At 64.9% G+C, this 25,154-nt stretch overlaps 2 protein-coding genes across 5 annotated transcripts in view; both read right to left on the bottom strand.

Moving 5' to 3' along the window:
• Window positions 1-847: 847 nt before the first annotated feature.
• Window positions 848-11,881, bottom strand: LOC142416075 (septin-12-like). 2 transcript variants are annotated; one of them, XM_075515166.1, is made up of 11 exons: window positions 11,672-11,881; window positions 8,119-9,204; window positions 3,241-3,429; window positions 2,578-2,706; window positions 2,401-2,482; window positions 2,167-2,304; window positions 1,919-2,036; window positions 1,746-1,841; window positions 1,531-1,627; window positions 1,221-1,272; window positions 848-1,118 (listed from the first exon to the last, which is right to left on the bottom strand). In XM_075515166.1, the coding sequence occupies exons 1-11, from the start codon at window positions 11,724-11,726 to the stop codon at window positions 974-976; spliced, it is 2,187 nt and encodes a 728-aa protein (XP_075371281.1). In that variant the 5' UTR covers window positions 11,727-11,881; the 3' UTR covers window positions 848-973. The 2 variants fall into 2 exon arrangements, with proteins under 2 accessions (XP_075371281.1, XP_075371282.1); XM_075515167.1 differs by lacking the exons at window positions 8,119-9,204; window positions 11,672-11,881 and adding an exon at window positions 6,499-6,653.
• A 3,665-nt stretch (window positions 11,882-15,546) lies between these two features.
• RAB11FIP3 (RAB11 family interacting protein 3) overlaps window positions 15,547-25,154 on the bottom strand; it is an 80,044-nt gene continuing 70,436 nt past the window's right edge. For all 3 annotated transcript variants that reach the window (XM_075515701.1, XM_075515703.1, XM_075515702.1), the window contains 6 exons: window positions 24,199-24,339; window positions 23,095-23,176; window positions 20,917-21,054; window positions 19,865-20,020; window positions 19,295-19,435; window positions 15,547-18,243 (listed from right to left, as the gene is read on the bottom strand). In XM_075515701.1, the coding sequence (XP_075371816.1) occupies window positions 18,130-18,243; window positions 19,295-19,435; window positions 19,865-20,020; window positions 20,917-21,054; window positions 23,095-23,176; window positions 24,199-24,339 (772 nt within the window). In that variant the 3' untranslated portion in view covers window positions 15,547-18,129. The remainder of the gene's footprint in view (window positions 18,244-19,294; window positions 19,436-19,864; window positions 20,021-20,916; window positions 21,055-23,094; window positions 23,177-24,198; window positions 24,340-25,154) is intronic.

The raw sequence follows: 25,154 nt of genomic DNA, 5'->3' as shown, positions 1-25,154 counted from the left end.
AGCTGGCCGGGGTGCCTGCTGGGGGCTGGTGGCAGCGGCACGGGCGGGTGGATCATTAACGCGGGGCCAGGCAAAGGGTGCCGGCGCTTGCGGTGACGCCGAGCCCGGCGGCGGGGCTGGGGCGGGGGGGGGCAGGGAGCCGCCGTGTGCCACCGTCCCGGTACCGCGCCCCAGCCCTGCCTGCAGTGGGAGGCACCCCTGGAGCACCGGGGGAGCCGCCCCGACACCCCCATCGCCACATTGCGCTGGGGCTGGCAGCCAGCAGGGCAGCACCGCAGGGTCCGCCCGACGGGTTTGGGGGGGGGGGGCTGCACCCAGTGCCGGGTGCCCCTGGCAGGGGGGTGCCACAGCGGGGAGCAACTGGGTGTATCCCCCCTCCCCCTCCAAGCAGCACCTCCCATCCCAGCGCCTCCGCTCCCCTCCCGGCACCTCCGCCACCCGATAAGCAGCTCAACGTCCGGCTGCGCCAGCTGCCGTCACTGGGCAGGGCGGGTGGGGTGACTGCGGGGAGGGGACTGGCACCCTGCCCACCCCGGCCACCCACGGCACCAGCAGCATTGCCGCTGGCAGCACCACCGCTTCCGCGGGGTGCCTGGCCGGTGCTGGCACTGGGCACCCCGACAGCACCGGGGGGGGTCCCTCCCCGTGGCCCCAGCGGCCGGAGCAGCACGGGAGGGTGGTGGCACGTCGGAAGGGGGGGGGGTCCAACAGGAGGATGACGATGGCAAAGGCTGAAGGCTCCGGGTTGACCTTTAATGCCGCGCAGGGTCCAGAGGGTCTGTGCCCGTGGCGGAGCTTGGGGATGAGGGACCCGGGGTCCCAACCTGGGGCAGCCTGGCACTCTTGGGGGGCTCCTCGCCCCAAACCGGTGTGGGCTCCTCACCCCAAGCAGAGTCCAGGCACAGCCACTGGAAGGCAGGGGACGGGCACCGCCACGGGGGTCCAGTGGTGGCTCCGGGGGGGACGTGGCGGCTTAGGGGTCGCTGCCGCCCTCGCCCTTGCTGGGCAGCCCGTTGAGGGGGTTCAGTGCCGGCCGGTTGCTCTCGTTCAGCCGCCGCACGCGGTAGCTCTCGTAATGGACGTTGTGGGTGATGTCCTTCAGGTCCTGCAGGTGGGACCTGCCCAGGGCGGCAGCGGGGAGGAAGGGCATCAGGTCGCTGTCCCCCCCCCCCCCCCCCCCCCGCGGGGTGCCGGCACCCCCCGCCCTGTCCCCCGCTCACCGGATCAGCAGGTCCCGCAGGAGGGGGAACTCGCAGTGCGCCGGGTTCTCTACTGCAAAGCAAGGCGGAGCGGGCAGCGGGGCTGGCAGGGTGCGGGCAGGAGGGCAGGGCGGCCGAGGGGTGCCCAGGGAGCACACCCCAGCAGGCTCCGGGTACCGCCGGTGCACCGGCACGGCTCCGCACCCCGCCAGCTCAGCGCCCCCCGGCACCCGCCCAGGCAGGAATGCACCCGTGGGTGCTGCTCCCTGCGCCCCCGGCAGACCCCCCGCCGTACCTGGGGAGGGCTGGGGGCGCAAGGGGCTCCGCTCACCTTCAATGATGCCCCACTTGGTCTTGCGGCCCAGCACCCGCTTGCCGTTCACCTGGTGCTCCTGGTCCGCCCCCACCACGGCGAAGGGGATCTTCTCCTGCCGGCGCAGGGGAGCACGCTCGCCCCAGGGTGCTGCTGGGCTCCCCCGGGGCTGCCTCTCCCCCACCGTGGGGCCCAGGGGCCGGTATCCCCGATCCCAGCATGCCGGCACTCACCCGAATCCTGTCGTTCAGTGCCCTGTCGTCCGGGTCCTGGTCAAAGTCCTCCTGCGGGTACACGCTGATGGCGTGGGTCTTCAGGTCCTCCTGGATCTGTGGGATACGGGGCTTGAGCTGGGGGTGGGGGGGACACGGGGCACCCCGGGAGCCCCTCGGGGACCTGCCCTCACCCGTTGCTTGAACTCTGCCCGTTCCTCCAGGGTGAGCGTGTCAGCTTTGGCGATCACCGGCACCACGTTGACGATCTTACTGAGCCGCCGCATGAACTCCAGGTCCAGTGGGCGCAGCCTGCCGGGGACCACCATCATCCCGGGGTGACCCCACCACCACCGCCCCAGGGTAACCCCACCACCATCACTGTGGGGTGACCCCACCACCAAGCAGGGAGCACCCATGGCTGCTGCCAGTGGGGACTCACCAGTGACCCGTCGGGGGGACAAAGTAGACGCATCCGTGGACCCGGGTGTCCGGGATCTTCCTCTTGCGGGTGATGAGGATCTCCTCACGTAGGTACCTCTCGTACTGCTCGTTGATGTATTTGATGATGGGGTCCCAGCTGGGGACGAGGAGTTGGGGGATGGCATCTGAGCTCAAACCTCCACCCCAAATTGCCACCCACCAAGCTGGGATGCCGCCTCCAGTTGCGTCCTACCAGTTCTCGTTGTTGATCTGGTCCCCAAACCCCGGCGTGTCCGTCACCGTCAGCTTCATCTTCACACCCTTCTCCTCGATGACTATGGGGCAGGGATGTGGGTCAGCGGGGACCAAGCAATGGGGAGAAGCAGGGGGCGGGGGTCGGTGGGACACGACCCCATGGTGGTGACCTTACCGTGGGTGATGGACTGCAGCTGCACCGTCTTGGGGATGCGTTCCTCCTGGCTGGGCTGCGAGGCTTTGCGGCTCACCTTGGACTTGAAGAGGGTGTTCACCATCGTCGACTTCCCCAGCCCGCTCTGCCCTGCGGGGACGCCGACAGCTCCGGTTTATCCCCCCCGATAAATTAATTCCCCCAGGGCAATAACACCTCGGTATCCATTTGGGAGCATCCCAGAGGCTGGGATAGCTCCGGTTTGTCCCCCCGCAATGAATTTACTCCCCCAAGGTGGTAACGCCTTGGTACCCATTCGGGAGCATCCCGGAGGTTGGGACAGCTCTGGTCTGTCCCCCCAATAAATTTATTCCCCCAAGGTGATAACAGCTCAGTATCCATTCGGGAGCATCCCAAAGGTTGGGATAGCTCTGGTTTATCCCCCCAATAAATTTATTCCCTAGGATAGTAACACCTTGGTACCCATTCGGGAGCACCCCAGAGGCTGGGATGAGCTCACCCATCAGCATTGCTACGTTACGGGGTACGGGATGTTGCTCCTCTTTAATTTCTTGCTGCTTAAACCCCTTAAAATCCCTTAAAAGCACGATCTCCCCCGGCACGGCGGGACTGGAGCCAGGATTCCTGCCCCAACCGGGAGCAAACCCCACGGCCGGCGCTCACCCACAACCATGATGTTGAACTCGAAGCCCGTCTTCATGGTTTTGATTTTCATCTGGTCGAGCACGGCCTCGATTCCCACGTAACCGAAGAGCTGGCAACCAGCTGGACCAGACGCCACGGTGAGGGACACCTCCTCCTCCGGCATGGCCGGCGGCTCCATGCTGCGCTCCTCGGGCTCCAGGCTGCTCCCTGCATGGGTGGGCAAAGGCGGGTGAGTCCAGACCCCCCCCGTGCCCACCACTCTGCCGGCACCGTTGCCCCAGCAGCAGCCGCCCCGGCGGGCACGCAGCCCCGGCACATTCCTGGCAGCCGGTGAGGCTCGGCATGGCAACGGGGCACGCCGCCCCCTCCCCGGCACCCCGTGGGCGGAGGGGGACGGGGAGGTGCCTAGTGCCATCCCCGCATCCTCGGGGTGGCCACGCCACCGGGCAGCCCTGCCCGTCCCCCTCGGTGCCACCGGTTGCTCTGTAAGGCGGTCGCATCGGGCACCGCGGCCACCGCCGGCACCCTTCGCCCAGCCCACGCTGCCACCCACGGCGAGGCCACCTCCTGCAGCACCGCTCCGGCCCCAGGGCACCCGGGGGGCTCCGGGCACGGGGCGGGACGTGGCACCCCACATCGTACCCAGGCATCGGCCCCTGCCGGGGCGAGGGGCACCCGCCTGCGGCCCCGGGGGGTGCTGGGGAGGGCAGCACAGGCACCGGCGCAACCCTGAGCCCCAGGGACGCGTGGGGTTTGGCCGGGGACCAGGCCCAGAGCGCGCCCCAGCTTGGGGGCCACCGGAGCCCCACACCCGCCCCAGCCCTTTGTGCGGCAGCTTGGGGGCCCCCGAGCCCTTTCTTCCTCCTCCTCCTTCTCCTCCCCGGCACGGCCATTGTTCGGGTCCTACCTCAGTGCCGCGGTGCCCTCGCTCAGCACCCCACTACGGTCGGGGTGGTCCCCCAGGCGCCATCAGCATCCCCATCCCCATCAGCGCCGCAGCCCGGCCCCCCCCCCCCCCCGCGCCGCCAGCCCCCGGCTGGCACCAAACCCAGCTCCGGCAAAGCTGCCGCTCCCACACATGACCAGCACGGCAACATCCCTCCCTCCCCCCCGCAGCCCCCTCCCCGCCACAGCCGAACCCTGTGCCGAGTTCGCCAGTCGCCCGGCGGGGTGGGGAAGGCGCCCGCCTGGCTGTGCCCACCCGGCACACGGCACCGCCGGCCTCCAGCCAGGCCGGCGCGTACTGGGACCCCAGCACAGGGACGCTCCCCCGTCGTGGCACCCATCACCCCCACGGGTGGCTGCGGTGGCACCAAAGGGGAGCGGGAACGCTCGACTGCGGGTACCACGCCTGCTGGCACCCACCGGCTCCCTGGCACCGGGGACCACCCTGCCCCGTGCCCCCCGAGCAGCACCCGTGCCCAGCCACGGCCCGGGCACGGCGGGGCGAGGTGAGGGGCGGTGGCCCTGCCGCCAGCCCCGCTGCCGCAGTGCCCCACGGCGCCTGCGTCCCCCCGTGCCGCAGCATCCCCGCCTGCCACATATGTGCCAGCCGGTTCTTGGCGTCAGCAGGCTCGAGCGGCAGCTTGCCGATGGCCGAGGCTGCCGAGGGAGGCGAGCCGCCCTGCTGAGGCCGCAGCCACGTGCCGCGCGGCCTGGGGATGAGGGACACACGGGCAGGGTCCAGCCCGAGCCAGCCCTGGGGTACCAGGAGACGGTGGAGCCGAAATCACTTGTTGCCGTGGCAACAGCAGCCCGGCGGCAGGGGCACCCAGCACCCTGTGCCCGCCGGCGGGTGCAAAGCCGGCCGGGGCGACGGCAGGAGCGCGGCCAGGCGGCGATGCCCAGGAAGGCGGCGGGGCTGGGGACAGCAGCGCTGCGTGTCCCAGCTCCCCGCACCCCACGGGTCGGGGTGTTCCTTGGAAGTGGCGAAACAGCTCGGGGCTTCCTGTTGACAGCGGTGCCACCCGGCCGGGGGGGCCGAGGGCAGGCAGGGTGCTGCCCGCAGCTGAGCCAGGGTGCTCTGCAGGCAGGCAGGGAGGTGGGACCCCCCCGACGCTCACCTGGGCACCCCACCGCTCCTGGGGGACGCCGGCCCCCCTGCACCCCCACCCCGGTCCCTGCCAGCCCCCGGCCGTTGCCGGGACAGATCCAGAACCAAGCGATGCAGCCGCTGCCTGGAGCCACCCGGGGTGGCCGGGCACCGCGGGCAGGGCGCAGGCAGGATGCGGTGCCTGCACCCCCCAGCTCCCCGGGCGCTCTCTGGGGCCCAGCACCCACGCAGGGGCTCGGCCGTTGCCCACCGCCTCGTGCCGTGCCGGCAGCGGCGCCGAGCAGACGCAAACAGCCGGAGGGCCGGCGGGCGGAGCCGTGGGGTGCGTGGCGGCGCTGGGTGCTGCACCCGCATCCACCTCCCCCGTGGGGCCAGAGCCGCCCGTGTCCCTGCCCTCGCTGCCGAAAAGACCCGTCGGCGATGGCCAGTGGCCGGGTGGCCACGTGGAAGCTCTTTGGCATCACCGCGCACCTCCGGGGCTAATGGCTCCTGCAGCCAGACCTGTTCGAGGACTCATTAAAGATGCTCTTATTTTCCAGGCAGGGACGAGTAATCCTGGGTCCATGGTCTCCTCCACAGATGTAATTACTGATGCAGGGCTAATTGGCCGGCTCCCCGGGGGAAGCCTGTAATAAGGCTCTGGGGATGGAGGGCGCTGGGAGAGGACAAGCCAGGAGAGGAGCTCCCGGCCCGGCTGCTCGCCGCCGTGCCGAACCGGGCATCGCCTCAGCCAGGAAGCGCAGCCAGATGGGGAGAGCGCAGCGCCGGGTCCCAAAGGCTCGAGGGTGGGTGGGCAGGAGGGAGCTGGCCCCCTCGGCAAAGGGATGGAGGATTTTAGGGATGCGGAGGGAGAGGCGCCCACCGCACCGGCGAGGAGCTCGCTGCAGCTCTACCCGCCCGGCCGAGCATGATCCAGAAACGCCGGTGCCTCTCCCAGCGCCAAACACGACCCAGGGGGACGGGACAGTGGTGACAAACCCCATCTGCAGCCAGACCTGGAGCCAGCCTGCCCGGCCGGCTGTGCCGTGGGCGGGAGCCACGGCACGGGGCTGGGGGCCGCTGGGTACCGGCAGCGAGCAGAAGCAGAAGTGAACCATCAAGCGAAACCCTGCACCCCGCCGCACCGCCTGCCCACTGGGGACCGGGGGGGCTCACCCTGCCCCGGCAAGCAGCACCCCCCTGCCCGCAGCCACCCTGCCCGCTGCCGCCCCGGCCATCCCTACCTGGGCGAGCCGGCCGGAGCCGGGGCTGCTGCCGCCAAGAGCTGGTCACCGGGGCCAAATGGCTCCTGGGGTGCAAGGCGGGGAGGGAGGCTGCAGCCCACAGCTCCTCCTCCGCTCCTCCTCCTCCTCCTCGCCCGGGGCCCTGTGTGGGCGACCCGGGCGCTCGCTTGCTCCCTTCAGCGTGGAAGTGAAACGCGGCGGCCACCGGCTCGCTTGGTGCTTCCTCCCACGGGGCCTGGGACTGAGCACGCCATGCTGCCCCACGGCCACCCACGGGTGCCACCAGCTGAGGGCCGCGGTGGCCTCCCAGGAGAGGAAACAGTGCGTCCCCACCTCTTCCCGGCACAGAAATCGCTGTGCCCGAGCAGCGCCTGCCAGTCCCGTGCCATCTGCAGGACAGCCAGCGCCCGCACGCTGCCCGCCAGCTCGCGCCCCGCTCCGCAGCCTTGGCACGCCGCCCTGCCGAACCCTGCCTTGGACCCGAGCACTGTCCCCTCACGTCCCCATCATCCTGGCTCAGCCCCGAGCACCGTCCCCCCGTGTCCCCATCACCCCAGCTCGGCCCCGAGCACCGTCCCCCCGTGTCCCCATCACCCCAGCTCGGCCCCGAGCACCGTCCCCTCCGCCCTGGCCAGCACTGCGGGCAGCAGCAGGTCGGCGGGGCAGCCGGGCTGGCTGGGCAGTGCGGCCACGGGCATTGCTGGGGGATGATTCACCCCAGCCCGGAGCAGATGTATGGATGCCTTCGCTGGCGTCAGTACTTAGAGCCCGGCGACGGCGGCTCTCATGACACCCCAGCGAGACGGACAATGAGCCCCAAGCACCTAAACAGGGAGCACCAGCGGTGGCGGCCGCCTCCCGGCCACCCTGGCGCCCTCCAACCTTCCCCGGGGCAGCCGCTGGGAAGGCGGGACACTGGGGGTCCCCTGCCCCAGGCCTGGGGACGGGCACGGGCTCAGCGGTGCCCACGCCGGCGTGGTGGGAGCCGGGGGCACGGCTGTGCCGGGGAGCCCCACATCCTCCCCCCGGCACGAGGCACGCGCCGAGCGCACCTTGGCCCCCCGCCACCTCCCCGCGGGAAGGGAGGAACAGGATCCATCCCCGTGCCAAGGCAAGGAGGGATGAGAGGGGAAGAAAGCGCTGGATGCGGGACAAGATTGCGGCGATAGCCGGCACGCGCGGGGCCCCGGTGCTCAGCGTTGCCGCCGATGGGGCACATGTGTCCCGACCTGTCTCCCCGCACCGGGGAAAACGATCAGCGCTGGGGCGGCGCGGGAAGCTGGCCAGGCACCCGGGGGCTGGGCGGGACGGGAGCCCTGCCAGCGCCGTGCTCGGCTCCTCATGGCGTGGCCCCCCCGCTGCTACGCGCCACGCCGTGCCGGGCGGCATCCGACGCGCCCCGCGGCCCCCCGGCACCGGTGGGGAGGAGGGTGCCGGCGGGAGTCACCCTGGCCGTGTTGTCCCCGGCGTCACCACAGCCCCGCATCAACACCCTCGCCGGCATTGGCAGCGCCGGGGAGGCTGGAGGCAGCGGGGCTCAACTGGGAGGTTTTGGCAACGCTGCGCCCAGCAAGGGGGTCCCGGTGGGGAGAGGGGAGAGGGGACAGGAGCGAGTCCTACCGTGCTCCGGAGTCACCGCAGCCCAGCCGCCGTCTGCAGCCTCGCCGGGAGCCGCCGCCGCCACGCAGGGTCCCTGCGGCCCCGCCAGCCTGGCACCGGGGGGGTTCGCCCCGGCTCCACCAGGCGCTGCCGGGGTCCCCAGGGCTGGCACCAGCACCAGCCCCCCCAGGAAGGCGGGCTGGGAGGTCACTTGCACCGTCTGTGGCTGGGACACCAGCTTGAAGGGGGTGGCCTGGGGGGCTGGCGGCAGCGGCAGCCCCTCAGCCCTCCCCGGGGAAGGGGCGGCGGGGGCCGGGGCTGCCTCCCCCTGGCCCCGGGGGAGTGGCGGGGGCCTTCGGGCCGGGCCAGGGCTGGCGCCGAGGCTGACCCTCAGCTGCGGCCGAGGCAGCGTGCAGGGGGCCACATCCCACCCCCCCAGCAGCCGCCCCCCTGGCCCCCCGGGGAGCGTGGGCGGCCCTGGGGCCACCCCAGTGCCATCGCATGGGGCCGGGGAGGAGGAGGAGGAGGAGGAGGAAGGCTGGCGGGTGTGCGGCTGGCTTGCAGGGCTCCAGGTGCCCCACGGCGGGGGGTCCGGCGGGGGGGTCCCCATCCCCGGCTCCTCGGCGATGTGCAGGTCCAGCGCCGGCAGCGAGCCGTGGCTGGCAGTGGCCCCTTGGAGGGGGTGCTCCAGCTCTGCTGGGAAGACGCTGCTGTGGGACGGGACCTTCTTCAGGCCGGGGCCGGTGGCCGGGGGGGGGCCCGGCAGCTGGGGGGGCGCAGGGCTCTCCAGGCTGGAGGACGAGCTGCGGAGGCTCTCGCCGTCACTGCCCGGCCCCGCGGCAAAGCCCCGGCGGGTCTGGAAGGAGGCGACGCGGGCGATGCCAGTGCCGGTGGTGCCGTTGGCTCGGCTGGCGGAGAGGCTGGTGCTGAGCCGGCTGTGCAGCACAGGGCTGGGAGCGGGGCTGGGGCCGGCAGCAGAGCCCAAGTGGGGCTGGTGGCCGGGCTGCAGCGGCTGGTGGCACTCGCCGGTGCCCAAGGGCAGCGGGGACACTGGCAGGGAGCCGGGCACCTCGTCCCCATCCTCCGCCTCAAACGATTTCTTGAGCGCTGGGGACAGAGAGAGAGAAATGGTGGCATGAGAGTGGCACCCGATGGCACCTGTGGCCAGGCACCCGCCGGGCTCTGCCCCCTCGCCGGCTGACCCCACGGCCACCCCCGTGCACGGACCCCCAGCCGTGCCGTGTCACGCTGCACCGTGCCAGCACCCAGAGGTGCCCCCCGCGCAGCCGGGTGCCAAAGGGCCGTTTGTGAGCCCGTCCCGCATGGGAAACCAGCTCGGCACTGGCGGCCCCACGGCCCTGCCGCATTGTTCCCCGCGGTTTTTATCATTGTTCCCCGCGGTTTATCTGCGCCCGGCCGGCCGGTGCCGTCAGCTCCCCACACAGCACACTGCCTGCTTTATTCCCCCTGTAAGGGATCCAGCCCGAGTAACCGGATCCCCCCCCGCCTGACCCTCTCCCCCTCCATCCATCCAAACAGCCATGCTGGGAGGATTCCTGTCCCCTGACAGGGCATTAACCCTGAAGCCTACTGATGGCGAGGCAGGCCAGAGCTATCGCTACACGCAGCAGTAACGTTACAGTCCATGCGGGAGGCCGCAGCCGTGCCTCCCACGCGGCTTTGCAGCCCTGACGGCAACCATGAGCCCACGCCGTGGCCCCAGGGCTGCCGGCGGTGCGAACACGCTCCCCACGCAGACCCCCCCGACCACCCCGTGGGCATCGCGGCACCTGGCTCCGGTGCAAAGCCTCTTGCCGGAGCAGCTGCCGGGCAGCAGTGGCGGGCCCTCTCCCCCTGGGCACCACGGCCCGGCCAGGCACTGCCACGGCAGGTCTGAGCAGCCGGGACCCCCGCGAAGCCCCCGGGGGCAGGCAGCGCCTTCACAGGGCGGCCGCCCCCTCCCTCCCTCCCTCCCTCCCGCCGCAGCGCGGGGCCCCCCGGGAGCCGTGCTCTTGCCAGCTCTGCCGAAGCGGCACTGGCAGCCGGTTCCCCGGCCCCCAGGAGAGCACGGGGGGCCCGGGCCCCCGCCGGGCAGCCTTCCTCGCCCCCGCCGCACCCCGCTGCCAAGCGGCGGGTGGCTGCCTCCGGCAGGGAGGCTGGGGGGGCGGCCCACGCTGCGCCCCTTCATCCCGGCACGTGCGCCGGCCTGCCGCGGCACGGCACCCGCTGGCACGAGGCCGCCCTCGCCCTCCTCCTCCTCGGCCCCGCGGCCGCTGCCCCGGCTTGGCCACCAGTGCCGGGGGCCGCGGGGCGGTGGGGGTCCCGTCCCCTCCCCAGCTCACCCCTGTGCCCGGGGCTGGGCCGGGGTCAGGGGCCGGGGCGCGGGCGCTGCTAATAACAGTTCTCGGCCAGGCAGGTTATTGCTCCGGCCGGCCCTGCCCCTCCCCAGCTGGGCACAGTGCCGGGGGCCATGGGGACGCGGGGACGGCATCCCCCTCCCCATATCCATCTCCCTGATTCGGCACCACCGGGGACACGCCAAAATGCCTCCTTCCACCCCAAACCTGCCCCTGGTTACAGCTCATGTCCTCACCCGTGGCTTTGGCTGCCCCGAGCCGTGTCCGGAGTGACGGGGCAGAGCGGGGGGGGGCAGCAGCGGGGGGAGGCGGGGCGGGGGGCGGGCAGGGGTTCTTAGGGGGATGGGGGGGTCTGGGGGGGTGGCAGGGGGTGGGGGCGGCCCAGCAGCGGCGGGGTTAAGGTGCCCAGGGAAGGTGCACACATTCCTCCCCGGCGAGGGCAGCAGCAGCAGCCCCGGGGTCGGGTTTCGCCGCCCGCCCCTCCCCGCCCGGCCCCGGCCCCGGCCCCGGCCCCTCCCGCCGCGGCCTCCGGGAAGCGGCCGGGGATAATCGCGGGCGAGAGAAAGACAAACCCGTCCCGCTGCCTCCTGCGGCCGGGCCGCCCCGGGGGGAGCAACCGGGACGCGGCTCCCGGCCCCCCCGCAGCCCCGGCCCGCCCGGGCGGCCCCGGGGGGCAGCGCAGCCGCGGGCCGCAGCCCGCACACGCGGGGAGTGCGCACAGGCACACGCGAACACGGGCGGAGTGCGCACACGCACACACCCCCACACGCCGGAGCCCTCTGCAGTCCCCCCCCGGCCCCCCCCGCCCACCCCACGGGCGCACCCCCCCAGTGCACCCACGCCCCCCCACGGGCGCACCCCGCCAGGCTCCCCCCGAGGGTGCGCCCCGCCGGGCACAACCCGAGCGCACCCCGCCGTGCGCGGCCCCCGGGGGGGGGGGAGAGCGGCCCCCCACGACAGCCGGTCCCTCGGGACATCCTAGCGCCCTCCCGATGCGCAGCCCCCACGACGCGCAGCCCCGGGGGGCATCCCCCCACACGCGACCCAGCCCCCGGGGGGAGCGCAGCCCCCCGCGATGCTCAGCCCCGGGGGGGGCATCCCATCCCCCCAAGACGCCCAGCCCCAGCAGCATCCCCCCCCCGGCACCCAGCCCCGAGTGGGGGTCTCGCAGCCCCCGGGGGTCACCCGCGGGGGGGGGGTCGCAGCCCCGGCCGCACCTTCGAAGTCGGAGAGGATCCCGTCCAGGTGCTCCCTGACGGAGAGCCGGGCCATGCCGGGGCGGGGGGGGCCGGCGGCTGCCGCCCACCCGGGGCACCCGCATGGGGAGGCGGCGGCAGCGCCGGGCGGAGCGGAGCGGAGCGGAGCCGCGGCTCAGCCCGCCGAGCCCCGCGACGGGACGGGACGGGACGGGACGGCGCCGGCCGCCCTCGGCGGGAGGGGAAGGAGGAGGGGACCGGCGCGGGGGGAGGGGAGGGGAGGGGAGGGAGAGCGGGAGGGAGGGAGAGAGGGGAGGGGAGGGGGAGGTGCTGCCCGCGCCCCCGCCCCGGCCGGACCCCCCCCCCTGCTCCCCGGCAGCCATGGCCGGAGCTGGGGACCCCAGGCCCGGCTCCACGGCCCCTGCGCAGGGCAAGGGGGGGGGGGGGGGGGTCGCCTCCCTGTGCCCCCACGGCGCTCCCCCTTCCAGGGGTGCCCCCGGCTTCTGCCTTGGCCCTGCTCGCTGTGGGTGCCGCCTGTGCCCCCACTGTCGCTGGGGGGTCCCGGCCGGGCTGGGGGCTCCCGGACGGGCTGGGGGGCCCGGCCAGGCTGCGCACCACAGGCCTTGCTCCCCCAGGGATTTCCAGCTTGGAGCAAGAGGAGGAAGACGCGCCGGTGCGGGCAGGGCTGCCTGCCGCTGCCGCCTGGTGCGCGGGCTGCTTGCGGGGCTGTTACCGTCCTCTGGGGCGGCTGGCCCCGGCCGGCCCTGCCAGGGGCTGCGTCCCACGCCCGAGCTCCCGGAGCGTCCCTGGGGACCAGCTGCGGGGGACTGCGCTCCCCGTGAGCATCCCGGGTGGTCCTGCCCGCGGCGAGTCCCGTGGGGTGACGCAGGCAGCACCCCAGGGTGAGGGGCTGCCCCGGGGCCGCCCCCCTTAGCCCTGCGGGCTGCCCAGGCCGGGGGGCGTCATCCGTCCGCCTCCCACCCCGGCTGCCAAGGGTTAACCCCATCCCAGCCCCGTCCCGGCATCGGCAGCAGACGGGGAAGGGGAAGGGGCTGGAAACCCCTTCCCCAGGCAGGGGCCCGCAGCGCAAGCTCCGCTCCTCCGCTCCGCTCCGCTCCGCTCCGCTCCTCCGCTCCGTTCCGCTCCGCGCACCCGCCCGGCCGGCGGCGAGCACCCGCGGCTGGAGCGCGGCCCTGCGCGGGGCCCGGGCCGGGGGCGCAGCGGCCCCCGGCCCCCGCCGGATCCGGCCCCGCTCTGGCTTCCTCGCCGGGGGATGCGGGACACGGCCACGGTGGCCCTGGCCGTGGCCAGGTTTCGGGGGCGTTCGAAGGTGCCCGCTGGCTCGCTGGGGAAGGGGCTGGGCGGGCTCTCACCAGCTGCCCTTGGGCTTTTTGGGTGCGGTGGGCGCTGGGACGGGAGAGCGCTGCTGCCCTCGGGGTCACGCCGGGCGAGGGCCCGATGCAGGGCGAGCTGGGAAAGAGCGGCTCTGCGTTCCCCGCAGCTTTGCCCTTTTGTGGCTCGTGCCGGCGCAGTGACCAGCCCGCCAAGCTGGGTGGCAGGGAGCTGGGCTGGGTGCTCGTGGCAGCCCTGCCTGCCCCCAGCACCCTGCCTGCACCGGCAGAGCACCCAGGGGCTGCGAGCACCGAGCACCACGCTCCTGCCGCTGAGGCCGAGAGCAGTGGGGAGGCACCGGGGGCCACGTGGAGGATCCAAAGCGACTGGAGGGCATCCCGGGCCCAGCGCCCTTCCCGCAAAGCACACATCCCAGCCAGAGCCAGGCGGTCGCCGTGCACGGCCAAGCCAGATCTGGAGCTGCCGGGCTCCGGCACGGTTGTATTCAATGAAGTCGGGGATGATTTATGGCACTGCCTTGGCCAGCCAAGCTGGCCTGACCCAAAAAAGGGGGGAGGGAGAGTGGGCAGGGGAGGCAGGAGCAGCAGGGCCGGACCCCGCGGGCACACCCCGGGCTGGCACCCCGGGCACCATGACTGGGGTCCGACCCGTGCTCGGCGTCTGCTGGTTTCCCCCGTCCGCGGCCAGAGCATCCCACCGTAACGACGGGAGAAGCTGGAGCTCTTCAGTGGTGTTTGGAGCAGTGTTTCAGAAACAGCTCAGCTTCCCCGAGGACTTTTGGAGCTACAAAAGCTCCACAAATCTCTAACCCTATTGAAAATATATTTATTTAAACGCATTTAATTTTGTATAATAAATAATAACTCAGAGCTGCCTGCAGCTGCTGAGAGGCTCGCTAGCACGGTGCCAAGCCCCCGCCGCGCTGCGGAAGAGCAGTTGGGAGCAGCTCTGGAGCTGTTCTGAAGGATGCGGAGATCTTCAGAGCTTTAGGGCTTTTCTGGAGCAGTTTCCAAGAGGCTGGAGAGGTGTGAAGACATTTAGAGACCTTTTCAGAGGATGTGCAGAAGAGCTTGAGTGCTCTTGGAAGCAGCTACAAGTATTTTTTGATGAGCTTTAGAGCAGCTTTGGAGCAGCATGGAGCTGTTTCAGGATTGCTTATGCCTCTTCGGTGTCATTTGGAGGGGATTTAGGGTGGTTGTGAGCTGTTTGGAGAAGTTTAGAGACGTTACTCAAAAGTTTCAATGCTGTTGAGAGGTACATTACAAAGGTCCGGAGGAATTTCAGGGGCCTTTCAGAGGGTGTTAGAGCACTTGAGGTGTTTCACAGCCACACAGAAGAGGCTTAGAGTGCTTCAGAGCTGCTACAAGATTTTTTTTATGCTCCATTTTGAGCTATTTCAAGGAGTTTTAGAAGAGTTTAGAGGCTACTTTGAGCTGCTACAAGCAGTTCTAGCATTTTGGTGCCTTTTAGGGCTGGCTTGAGGAGCCCGAGAGCTATTTGAGCAATTCAAGTGCTTCAGACTGCCCAGAGGTCCGTCCCTGCAGAGCTCCGAGCTGTTCAGAGGCTCCTTGAAGTGACCCAGCACCGCGCCAGCACCCCTGGAGCCATTTACTTACCCAGTTTCTAGAGCAGCTTCAAGCTGCCGGAGGTTGAGCTTCTCAGAGGAATTTTTAAAGGATTTTTTAGAGGCATTTAGAGAAATCTTGGTGCCCACTAGAGCTGCTTAGAGGGGTGTAGAGCAGTTTAGCGCGCTACAGAGGTGTTTTAGAGATGCTCAGAGATGTTTTAGAGCAGCTCGGTGCTGTTCAGAGAGGCGTGGAGCACTTTGAAATAATTTGGGGTGTTTTAGAGAGCTCAGAGCGCGTCAGAGGCATTTCCCAGCACGCAGCGGCACTCAAGAGCTCTTTGCAGCAGCTCCGGGGCTGCTCGGAGGAGTTCAGAGCGACAGTCTGGAGGCATCCGGAGGCACTCCAGGAGCCGAGAGGGTATTTTGCACGTTAGAGCCCTTTGGGGCAGCTTACCGGGGCTGGGAGGAGGTGGAGGGAAGCTTAGAGGGGTGTGGAGCAGCTTAGCAGGGTGATTTAGAGCGTTTAAGGGATTTTTAGAGTGGTTCAGAGCAGCCGAGTGCTCGGAGGGGTTTAGCACAGTAGACAGAAGGGAAAGCCTCCGTGTTCTCACCTGGAGCAGGCCCCAAGTGCCGAGCCACAGCCTGGCCCTGTCTCAGCCTCCCCAAACCCTCCAGAGCAGCAGGACACGCAGGGGGGGACAAAGCCGGCTCCGAAGGTCCCTCACCCCACCTGGACAGCCAAGGGCGAAGCCCCCCGGTTCCCACCCGCAGGGCTTGGCTGCAGGGGAGGTTGCGGCTCCCTTTGACCCTGGCCCCTCCAGAGCCAGCCACGTCCAGCCTCCCCCATCCTCATCCCCCCAAAATCAGGGCACTCCTCAGGGCAGGGGCATTTCCACTCCCACCCGGCCCCGCTGGGGAGCTGGCACGCGGACGCTCGGGATGCTCCGATGCTCCCTGCAGAAAGACAGGCTCCGGGCAGGAACAGTAACAGCTTTTAATCTGACAAGAATTGATACATCATTTAAGACAATACTGTTTTTGCCTCTTTTTTGGGACTTCCTTCACATACCGGTGGGGAAAGAGGAACATTTTCGGGAAGTACAGTTTTTGTTTGTGTTTCTTTTTTTTTTCCATAGGGACTTTAAAGCATGGTGAATGTGCAAGTCAGTGCTTTGTTTGCTTAAAACTTTTTCCCGGTGCTTATTTACAGTTACAGTACCTCTTTGTGAGCGACAGGAAAAAAGACGATTGTTTGAACTGGGGATCCGTGATCCCAAGTCGAGAAAGGCAGATCTCCGATATTTATATATTTATACATATATATATATATGCTTTTGTGTATACACAGATACATTTCTCTCTTCTTTAAAGTATTAAAAAAATGATCAACCTTCGTTCTATAAAAATACCTACTCTACAAGATAGAAAAATTTTTCCCTCTCCAAGTATACACTGATTTACACCCAAAGCTTCTCTGGAAATGTACATTACGTGGCTTCTTCCCACGGACTCGGGGCAGGGAGGGGAGTGGATGCCGGGGAGAGCTGGGTGTTCGGGACGGGGTGCGGGAGCACTGGGTGCCCCTCTCGCCCAAGGTTTGTGGGGCTCACCCCCACCCCGCTGCGCCTCGCACAAGGCCACGGGGGGTTGAGCACCCAGAGGCGATGCGTTTAAAGAAGGGGTGGAAGAGGGAGGGTCGTGGCGGTGGTGGCTCGGCCGGCTCCGGGTCTCGGCCGCTTCCCCCGGGCTGGCAGCGCAGGGGACCCGTGAGCCACCGGGGACCCCCCAGGAGGGACTAAGGCTGCGGCAGCTGCCACATCTCCCAGCCAGCGGCCCCCTCCAGGGACAAACGGCGAGGGGGCTGCCCTGCCCCTGCCCCAGCGTGGGAAGAGAGAGGTGCCGCGTGCGTGGAAGCGTTTTGGGGAGGAGCAGGCACCCCCCCACCGGTGGCCAAGGGAGCGCTGTGGCTTCTGCTTTCAGGCCACTCCGGCATTTCTAAAACCTGACAAGCAGGAAAGAGAACGGCTTTTTGGGGCCCGATGTACTAAACGAAGCCGGATCCTTGGGAGTCCGCTGGCTGTCTCCTCCCGGGAGCCGGAGAGGAGCAGGTCAGTTAAAGTGGCTGCTCCCTGGGGTCACGCTACACCGCGGCCGCTTGTGCCAGCAAGCCAAGAGCTGTCTGATGTAAACATGGCTTTTGTTTCCCAGGGAGCTGCTGCTGTACCCTCTGGTCTCCTCTCCCCAACAGCATAGAGATTTCAGCCCAGGCTGATGCCAGGGGCTGAGAAATGAGAGCAGCGGCTCCGTCCCCTGCCGCAGCACAGGGAAACAGCGGGGAAAGGCAGGCGGAGCGGGCTCTCCCTCCAGGACTGCAGCTATCACCAGCAGAGCCCTGCTCCGGGTGGGAATGGCACAGTCCACTGTCCCCAGGCCAGGGACCTTGGGAGGCAACGGGGAGAGCTCAGCCCTCTCTGCTGGGCCTCCCACGGGGGTCCCTCGGCCACTGCGCGCCCCCACGCCGGGCCAGGCGAGCCAAGCCAGGACGGGGAGAGGTGGCCAGGACCAGCCTCCAGTGCCAGTCGAAGAGTCACAGCCTTTCCCCCAGTCCCTGCAGGCTGGACAGACAGCACCCGTGTGCCTGCAGCTGGGGCCGAGGGGACCTCTCCTCCCAGAGCCAGCCTAGCTCAAGAGACACCCGCAGACCCTGCAGCGGCCGGCAGAAGAGCCGGGAACTGGGAGGAGGGCAGCGGAGCCGTGAACGCCAAGGCGTGCCAACGGTAGTGAGCTACAGACAGCAAAAATAAATAAGGAGGCAGGTGACAAAGTGCGCTTACGCCCTGTCCCGAAAACAGCCGCTCCCCTGCCTCTTTCTGCCACCGGCGAGCGCGAGAGGAGCCAGCTAGCTCTCTGCACGCAAACCCTTCCCAAGCAGAAGCGGCAGGGCAAGGATTAACTGTGCCAGCTGAATGGGGACATTTGCATTAAGTTAATTAAAAAAAACAAAACACCAAACCAAAACACCTCTACAAGTCCGGGACACATTTCCCTCTTTCCCAGATCTGCCCCAGTGAGTGAGTGTGTCAGGGACACTTTGGCAAAGCAGATACTTGGGCTGGACAGGGCGGCAAGGGAAAACGTCAGCTCCGTCGCTTCCTTCTCCGTCCCGTTATCCTGCAGTTCAGAGAAACCCTCTCCTCACAGCTCCCGTTCGCACCCCGCGCGCCAGAGGGTCTGACGCCGCTGTCAGGACAGTTCCCAGCTTCACGGGTAGCAGGGCCGATTCAGGTCCTTCCTCCAGCTATCCAGTGCCTGTGTTTCTTCTCCAGGTTCCCTTTTACCCCTCAAAACCAGAAGGGTTTCAAAATTACGAAGTCAGACAACAAAGCCTTTCTGCTGGTTTTCTTTTTCCCCTGGTCCGCTGGCTAATTCACCCACTGATCTGACACGATGCTTCCTTGTGCCTTCATCAAGAGCAAAGACGTTTTGAGTCCCTCTTTATCCTCTCAGAGCACCAAATCCACACCCATTGACGAGCGCAGTCAGCGGCTGTCGGCCGCCCTTACTTCACTTCCAGGATGGAGGGATTCGTCTCCATGATGGCCACGATGATCCTGTCAATGTAATCCTGCAGGCGGAAGTTGATCTCCTCTTGCTTCTGAATTGCTTCCATGAGCTGCAAGAGAGGGAGAAAGCGAATGAGTGGTCACCGCCTGCCGCTGCCCAGGGACAGAAGCGAGGCTTCTGGTGGCTCTGTGCACCCACAGAGGTTTTCCCCCTTCTTCATTCTGGCTTAGGCTGTTCCTGGCCACGTACAAGTGTTTCACAGGGTGACTGCCAGGGAGCAGACAGATCACCAGTGAGTGCTGCAGGCTCTGTAAGACCCAGCTGAACTCCAGGCTCCTGCCCTTACCCCCGATGGGTCTCCCCGACAGATGTTCCTACGTCCCCAGATCTCCAAACCATGCAAGTGGGTGCTCGGCCACAGAAGCCGGAGCACAGGCGTGGCAGGCTGAGCCTGGCGCCCAGATGCCCCACTGCTAGAGGAATAGGTACTGGTATCTCTGGGGCTCCCCCCAGCCTTCCTCCCTCCTTGAGCAGGCTCTGGCCCAAGATGAGGAGATGCCCTCAGCTGCTGGCCCTGCTCACTCCTGTCCTTCCTCAATTTCTCAGCCAGATGGGACCTTGGAGAAAGCAGGGAGCATCCCATCTACCCTTTGGCCCCCAAACCCCGTGTGTTTTCCCATTACACTTCTCAGGGTCTGAAAGATATAATTCTGACACTTAGGCAGGCTTGCACACTGGTAACTGGGGTACAGCCATGGAGCAGGGAGAGCAAATGCCAGAGAAGCCAAGATCTTTAAGATCTTAAAACAGATATCTACAGACAGACAAACCCCGTGCTCGCTGGTCTGTCCCAGGAAGAGGAAGGCAGTCACAGGACAGGCAAAGCGGAGCTGCCAGTATCAGCAGATTGCAAGGGAGCAGCTTCCCCTGTTCCCAGGAAGGAGGGCTGGCAGGCAGGGTAAGTCCTGCAAGCTCTTCAAATAGTCGCACAGGTATTTCTTTGCTCGCGACAGCTTTCGAGTGAATTTTGGGAGTGACCTGTACCACAGACAGGGCCACATCAGCTCCTCCCAGGCCCCTGGTTGGCTGAGGGGAGAGGAGATGCACCAGCCACCCCGGGAAGATGCAGTCTGAGGTAAGCAGTACCCTGTGGCATGTACCTCGTCTCTGGAGACCGAGCTGATCTCCGCTGCCAGGGATTCAGAGAAGGAGGCTGAGAAGAGGTTCTTGGCTCCCTGGATGCTCAAGTTAATGATCTGCCCGTTCAGTTCATCGTTCTGCTCCTTCAGGTTCCTGTTATCCTGTTCACAACAAACAAACATCAGATGGTGCTGAAGCACATGGTGCCCCCAGAGCAGAACCGGCCAGGGAAGGCAGGGGCTTTCGTCCTAACCAGCAGCTCACACAGCGCTGGGAACAGCGCTCTGTCTCCTGACTCTGATTTGACAGGGCCTGGAGAACCTCTGGAAACACACAGTGTGCTGGGGAGATTCAGGGGACACAGCAGAGAGGGGGTCTTGAGCGTACGTGCCGTCCTTCAGAGGAAGGAGCCAACCTCTCCTGTCCCAGGACAGGAGAGCAAGAAAGCGGTGGGCTGCCAGATCCACGGTCAGCTCCTCGGGAGGGAGCCCCAGGGCCCCCACTGACCTCTCCTCAGTGTCAGGGAATCAGCATCCCCTTCTGCAGACCAAGCAGCCAAGACGCTTCCCTCCCTGCCCAGCCCTGCATACCTGCTTGAGCTGCTTGATCTCTTGCTCCAGCTCCGTCTCCCGCGTCCTGCTGTTGTACTCCTGGAGCCCCATGCTGCTGCTCCTGCCTCTTCGCTGCTCAGCTTCCAGTTTGAAGAGCTGCAAGTGCTCGAGCTGCTTCCTGAGGTCCTCAATGAGCTGCAGCACAAGGGAAGGGGACAACTGAGTGCCGCATCCCCTGCAAGTCCAACAGCTCGCACTGGTCGTGGCTGGTGTGACAGATAGGCTGTCCCCCAGCTGGGAGCAACCCCATCGACTGCAGGATTAACAGACCCTTTCTGGGGGTGCACATGGCTTCCCCTTCCTCCCCCACGCCTCTAACGAACAGGAGGGGGGGAGCTACTTAAATACATGAGAGCAGCCCTGGAAGGACTTTGTTGGAGCACCAAAGATGCTGGCTCCGGGTCTGCAGCAGCAGACAGACCCCCCCCTCCAGCAACGTGGGCAGCTCCCTCCTGCCCCAGTGCTATGAATCCCAGTCTCACCCGAGCGCTCTTTGCATCGCCAAAATGACAGTAGTTTCCCCTTTGAGGTCCAAAGCTCCTTTTCTACCACAACAGCAAGCCCTGCTTGAGCCTCCAGCTGGAATCACCAATGACACAGACCCCTGGAAGGGATCAGGGGGGTCTGCGTTTCTGCCCCCAAGCACACAGAGCTGGCAGCTCTCCCCCAAGCAGCCTCGCAACCCTCTCCTCCCGCCTGCTAACGCCTGCTGGCTCCATGTGCCATTGTCACCGTGCTTCTGCCACTGCTCCTTCGATGCAGAAGAGAAACGGGCCCTGCAGGAACAGGCCAGGGTGGCACAGCCCCACTGCGTTTGCAGATGGAGACACGCTCGGCTGAATTTTAAGGCAGGCAAAAGTGACAGATGTTATACAGTTAAGCTGCTGTACTGCCTTCCTCTGCCCAGGCAGGACCAAATGCTCCAGTTACACCTATTTTTGGAGAAGCTGCCAAGGCCAGCTCCCCCACGTAGCCCTAACTTGGGGGACTAGCAGGACAGGGCTGTGGCAGGCAGCCCCGACTCTACTTACCTCCTGCGTCGACTCCTTCTCCTTCTGAAACTGGTGCCTCTCCTGACTCAGCTTGTCCCCCATCTTCCTCTTTTTCTCCTGCTCCTCTGTGAGCTGCACAGTGAGGTCTTCGATCTCATCCAGCAGCTTCTGCTTCTCCTGTAATCACACAAAAGGCAACAGTCACAAGGCCCGTTTTCACTCGGCGCTGCCAGGGCTCTTCCCACTTGCTCAAGGACACGGCACACGCTGAGCACCGCAGGGAAGGCTCTTCTCGCTGACGCATTTGGATGCTCTGCCTTCTGGGATTTCATTTGCTGTCTGAGGGCTTCAGAGCCCGAGTGCTTTGGCAGCAGCAAGAAGAGCCACACACCAAAATAGCACTGCTAAGAGAGAGGCAATAAGAGATGACTCAAGAATAATTGCAGACAGGCAAATATCCGCACTTGCGCAGCTTTCTGGGCAGCATGGTGCTGGCGTGGGACACGGCTTGGGCAGGACTGGGGCCAGCACAGAGGCTACAGGCCAAGAAGAGACATTAAATCATAAGGCTCCTTAGGTCTGAATTTCAGAAAAGCCAGGAATCTAAGATCTTAAGCCACTGTGGGGATGCTCATTCTTGGTTTCAGATACGAAAGAATTTAAATTGAGGACTGACCCAAGAAGGAACGTGACCAGTTCAAGCCAGGATGTAAAACATACAGCCCAGCTCTCCTGCTCTGTCCCCTTCTTATATCCAAAGCCTTGGCTGAACGCTTGAGATGGCAGGTAAAACTTGTCACTTGGTGATGACAACAGCCCTGTGCAGGACACTTCCCTGTACAGCAGCACCCTTCTGCCTATGGCCAATTCACCCCTCCCCAGGCTCACAGCTTCCAGCCTGGCTCTCCCCGTGAGGAAGGTTTTGGCTTTCAGAAAGCCAAAAACGCCACAAGACCCCAGCCAACGCTGGTGCTGGATGGCCCGTGCCATGAAGCGGTGAGGAGCAGCTCCGAGGGGAGCTCCAGCTGCTGGGTCTGGGGTGTCCTGCTCCATGGAGCAGAGCACCAAAAGCACCACACCAGCAGGAAACGCAACGCTGACAAGGAAATCCTGATTTCGGATGCTGGACAAGACAGCAGTTTGTCAGGAGGGCTTCTCTCCTCAGCAGGGAGGGGCAGCAATTCCACCTCTCACTCCTCGTTAATCCCATTAACTGTGGAGAAAAGCAGCACCGCTCTACAGAGAGATTAAGGATCAAAACCAACTTTGCATGGCTGAAGCACACCTAGGCAGGAAATTTATCCTCAGACCCACAGCGCTTTTCCTGCCCCCAGCTTCAATGCACTGTGCTTACAAGGTCTTGGCAGACGAAGACCACTTCATCGTGGCCACGTCAGGCAGAGATGGAGCTGCAGCACTCTGCCACAGGCTCAAAGATTGTGAGTGGATGAAATGCTTGAGGGCCTTCAGCTGGGCAGAGAGGTTTGATTTCACTTAAATTTTAATCTTACATCTGCCACCAGCTTGAAGAAAAACAAAACGCAGCAGCCTTTGTACCAGATGTTACATCTGTAACCCACATTCTCTCCAGAAATGAGGATCTTGTCCATCCCACGGAGGCTGCGGTGCCTCGGCAAGCCTCCCGCCCCAGCCCTGTCAGCAGCTGCACAGCCTCGAATCCTGAGCAGGGTGGAGGGGAGAGGATCCGGGAGATAACACAGCGCTTCGAAGGCTCAACTCACAAATCCCAGTGAGGGTGTATCTGCCCGGGCAGGACGCGGAGATGAAGCACGCCTGCTCCTCTTCCTCCCTTGCACCGGACTGTCCCGCTGCGGGCTGCAGCCGCAGGGATGGGGACAAGCTTCCACAAGAGGGCACAAGTCCCCTCCTAACCAGCCAGGACAGGGCTGCCACCGCTGCACGCTGTGGCTTCACGCAGGCTGCGCTGTCACAGACAGATTTATGAGGGGTTTGTTAATCCCAGCTTCCAAGCCACACGCTGGGAACCTGCACGGATAGCGGTATGGGATAGCTCCGGTCCGAGGCGAGGTCTGCCGGGACTGGAAGGCAGAGGCAGCTGATCTGCTCGTTGCATTAAGCGGATCTCATGTAGCCCCTCGTGTAAATGAGAATTTCAGCTCCAGCCACGTGAGGCAGCAGGTGGGAACCCAGAAACACGGCTCCAGCTTGGGCACCCCAAGCAGACGCAGTCCTCACCTCCTCTAGTCTTTCAATGTTAGCTTTTAAACAAGGGACGCAGGATCTCAGCTCGCTGTTCTCATCATCCAGTTGCTGCAGCCTGCAACAGTAGAGAGATGTGTGAGAAACTCACCCAAGCATCCCAAGTACAGGAGACTTGGTTGAAACATCATTAGGAACATTAAACCAGGACCTGCTGAAGGCAAGCCAGCAGGGATTTATCTCTTCACAGCAAACCCTGAGACTTCCACTATTTCTACCCCAGGGGAAAAAGCGGGGCAGCCACATGACTTCTGGCAAGTCCGCTGTCCAGTGCCATGCCCTTCTCAATCAGGTCCAACGCTATTCTTTAGGCCAAGGGCTTAATCAGTCCATGGGCAAGCCTCAGCTCTAGGCACCAAAAAGCAGACACACCGCCCGGGCAGAGTCAGAGCAGGGGTTCAGAGAGGGCTTCGGCTTTGCATTCTCCAGGTAAAGTAACAGCCATTTGTCATGGTAACTGTCCTACTACAAGCTTGGTAAAAAACCCCACTGCCTTCACCTTTCATTTACTGCAAGGGTTGAACAACAGCAAAACACATTCTGGAAAAGCAGCAAAAAATCTGTCAAATAAATGAAACCTCTCCCACACCACTTTTTCCTTTGGAAGCCAACAGGCAGAATGAAGCACCCAGTCCAGGACACTGCCCCTTGGACAACTCCTCCTTCCCAGATATTTGCCTTTTTCCGTGAAGGTGGAAAACATCTGAGCATCAAACATACTTCCATGGGTCATTCATGGGAACGAGCACTAACAAACCACCACTTCATCCGCACACTGTGCGGCAGGTGCACGGATAGAGAATGAGAGCACTAAATTGAAACCACACCAGGGAAATTCAAATAAAGAGCCTGAGACTAGGTTCACGGAAGGGCTTGACTGTGGAAGGAAGGTAGGAGAAGTAGCCAAAACTCAGGGTTTATGATGACTTTAGTTACACCTTTAACCAAGTTAAACTCACTGTCTACCGCACTTTGTCGCCCCAAAGGCTGCAGTTGCAAAGCAGAAGCCTGTACGCGTATTCCAGCGTGTACATGTGGGTCCAGGAGACCTGCCACCACCCAGCCCTGCCCCAGCCCCACCTGGCCTGCAGGTTCTCAATCTCAATGCTCTTCTCCCTCTCCATTTTGCTCAGCAGCTCCCTCTGTTTCTTGATCTCCTCCAGAAGTGTTTGGTCAGCTTTCAGCTCCTGCTCCTTCAACTGTTCCTCGAGAGCATTCGCTCTGCGGAGAGGAGAGAGAGAGAGGATTAACCGTTCCCGATGGCTCGCCCCCATCGTGCTGCCGTCCCAAGGGAGGGATCAGACCCTCTTCCCAGCCTTTCTCCCACTGCACAGGAGAGCTAGGAGAAGCAGACTGTAAAACAGAGCAAGCTTTCAGAGAAAGTACATCTATCGCCGTCTCGAGCAGCAGGTGTATGAGGGCTTCACTTCATCCCAGCAGATGCAGTGGGAAAGCAACACGGTCCATGAAACCCCCAAGGACACTACTGCGGACCAACAGGACAGTCAAATAAAATAAGCCAGGTGGTACATGCTGGTATTGTCTCTGTCTATTTTTTTTTTTTTTTTTAAGTCTCCAGGCTGCATCAGAACCCTTTTTAAGGAGGGGGCCAACAAGGGGGTGCGGTGAGGGTGAAAGCACAGTAATCATTTTATAACCCACAGCCTGTGGGTCACAGTCACAGCATCACCCAGCACAAGCTACTTAATCGGAATCTCATAGAATCATTTAGGTTGGAAAAGACCTTTAAGATCATCGAAACCAACGGTAAATCCCAGGGTTGTGGTTTCACCTGTAGTGGCCACGGCAGATAAATCCTCCTTCAGCTGTTTCTAGCATTTTGGGCTCCTTTACTCTGCCCTGAAGTAGTCTTGTTGCCCAGAGAAAAGATGACAACAGCCCCAATCCTCCTCCTTTTCACTCTCTCGTGTCCCCAGCAAAAAATAGGGGATCTGCAGGTCACCCTTCTCTGTGGGCCAGCATAACAGCAACTTCCACGTGGTCCTGAGGCTGCGGCAGCGCAGGCAGTGGCCGCG

Source organism: Mycteria americana, chromosome 12 (genome assembly GCF_035582795.1).
Source record: "Mycteria americana isolate JAX WOST 10 ecotype Jacksonville Zoo and Gardens chromosome 12, USCA_MyAme_1.0, whole genome shotgun sequence".
Classification (NCBI taxonomy): domain Eukaryota; kingdom Metazoa; phylum Chordata; class Aves; order Ciconiiformes; family Ciconiidae; genus Mycteria; species Mycteria americana.
The sequence above is the reverse complement of the archived record's forward strand: the minus strand, read 5'-3'. Positions and strand labels throughout refer to the sequence as shown.

Excerpts from the sequence above, each read along its gene's own strand:
- LOC142416075 (XM_075515166.1), bottom strand. The coding sequence starts at position 11,726 with ATGGCCCGGCTCTCCGTCAGGGAGCACCTGGACGGGATCCTCTCCGAC. Across the intron at positions 2,707-3,240 it reads GTTCAACATCATGGTTGTGG|GGCAGAGCGGGCTGGGGAAG; the intron begins GTGAGCGCCGGC and ends GCGTCCCCGCAG. Across the intron at positions 2,305-2,400 it reads CAGATCAACAACGAGAACTG|CTGGGACCCCATCATCAAAT; the intron begins GTAGGACGCAAC and ends CCTCGTCCCCAG.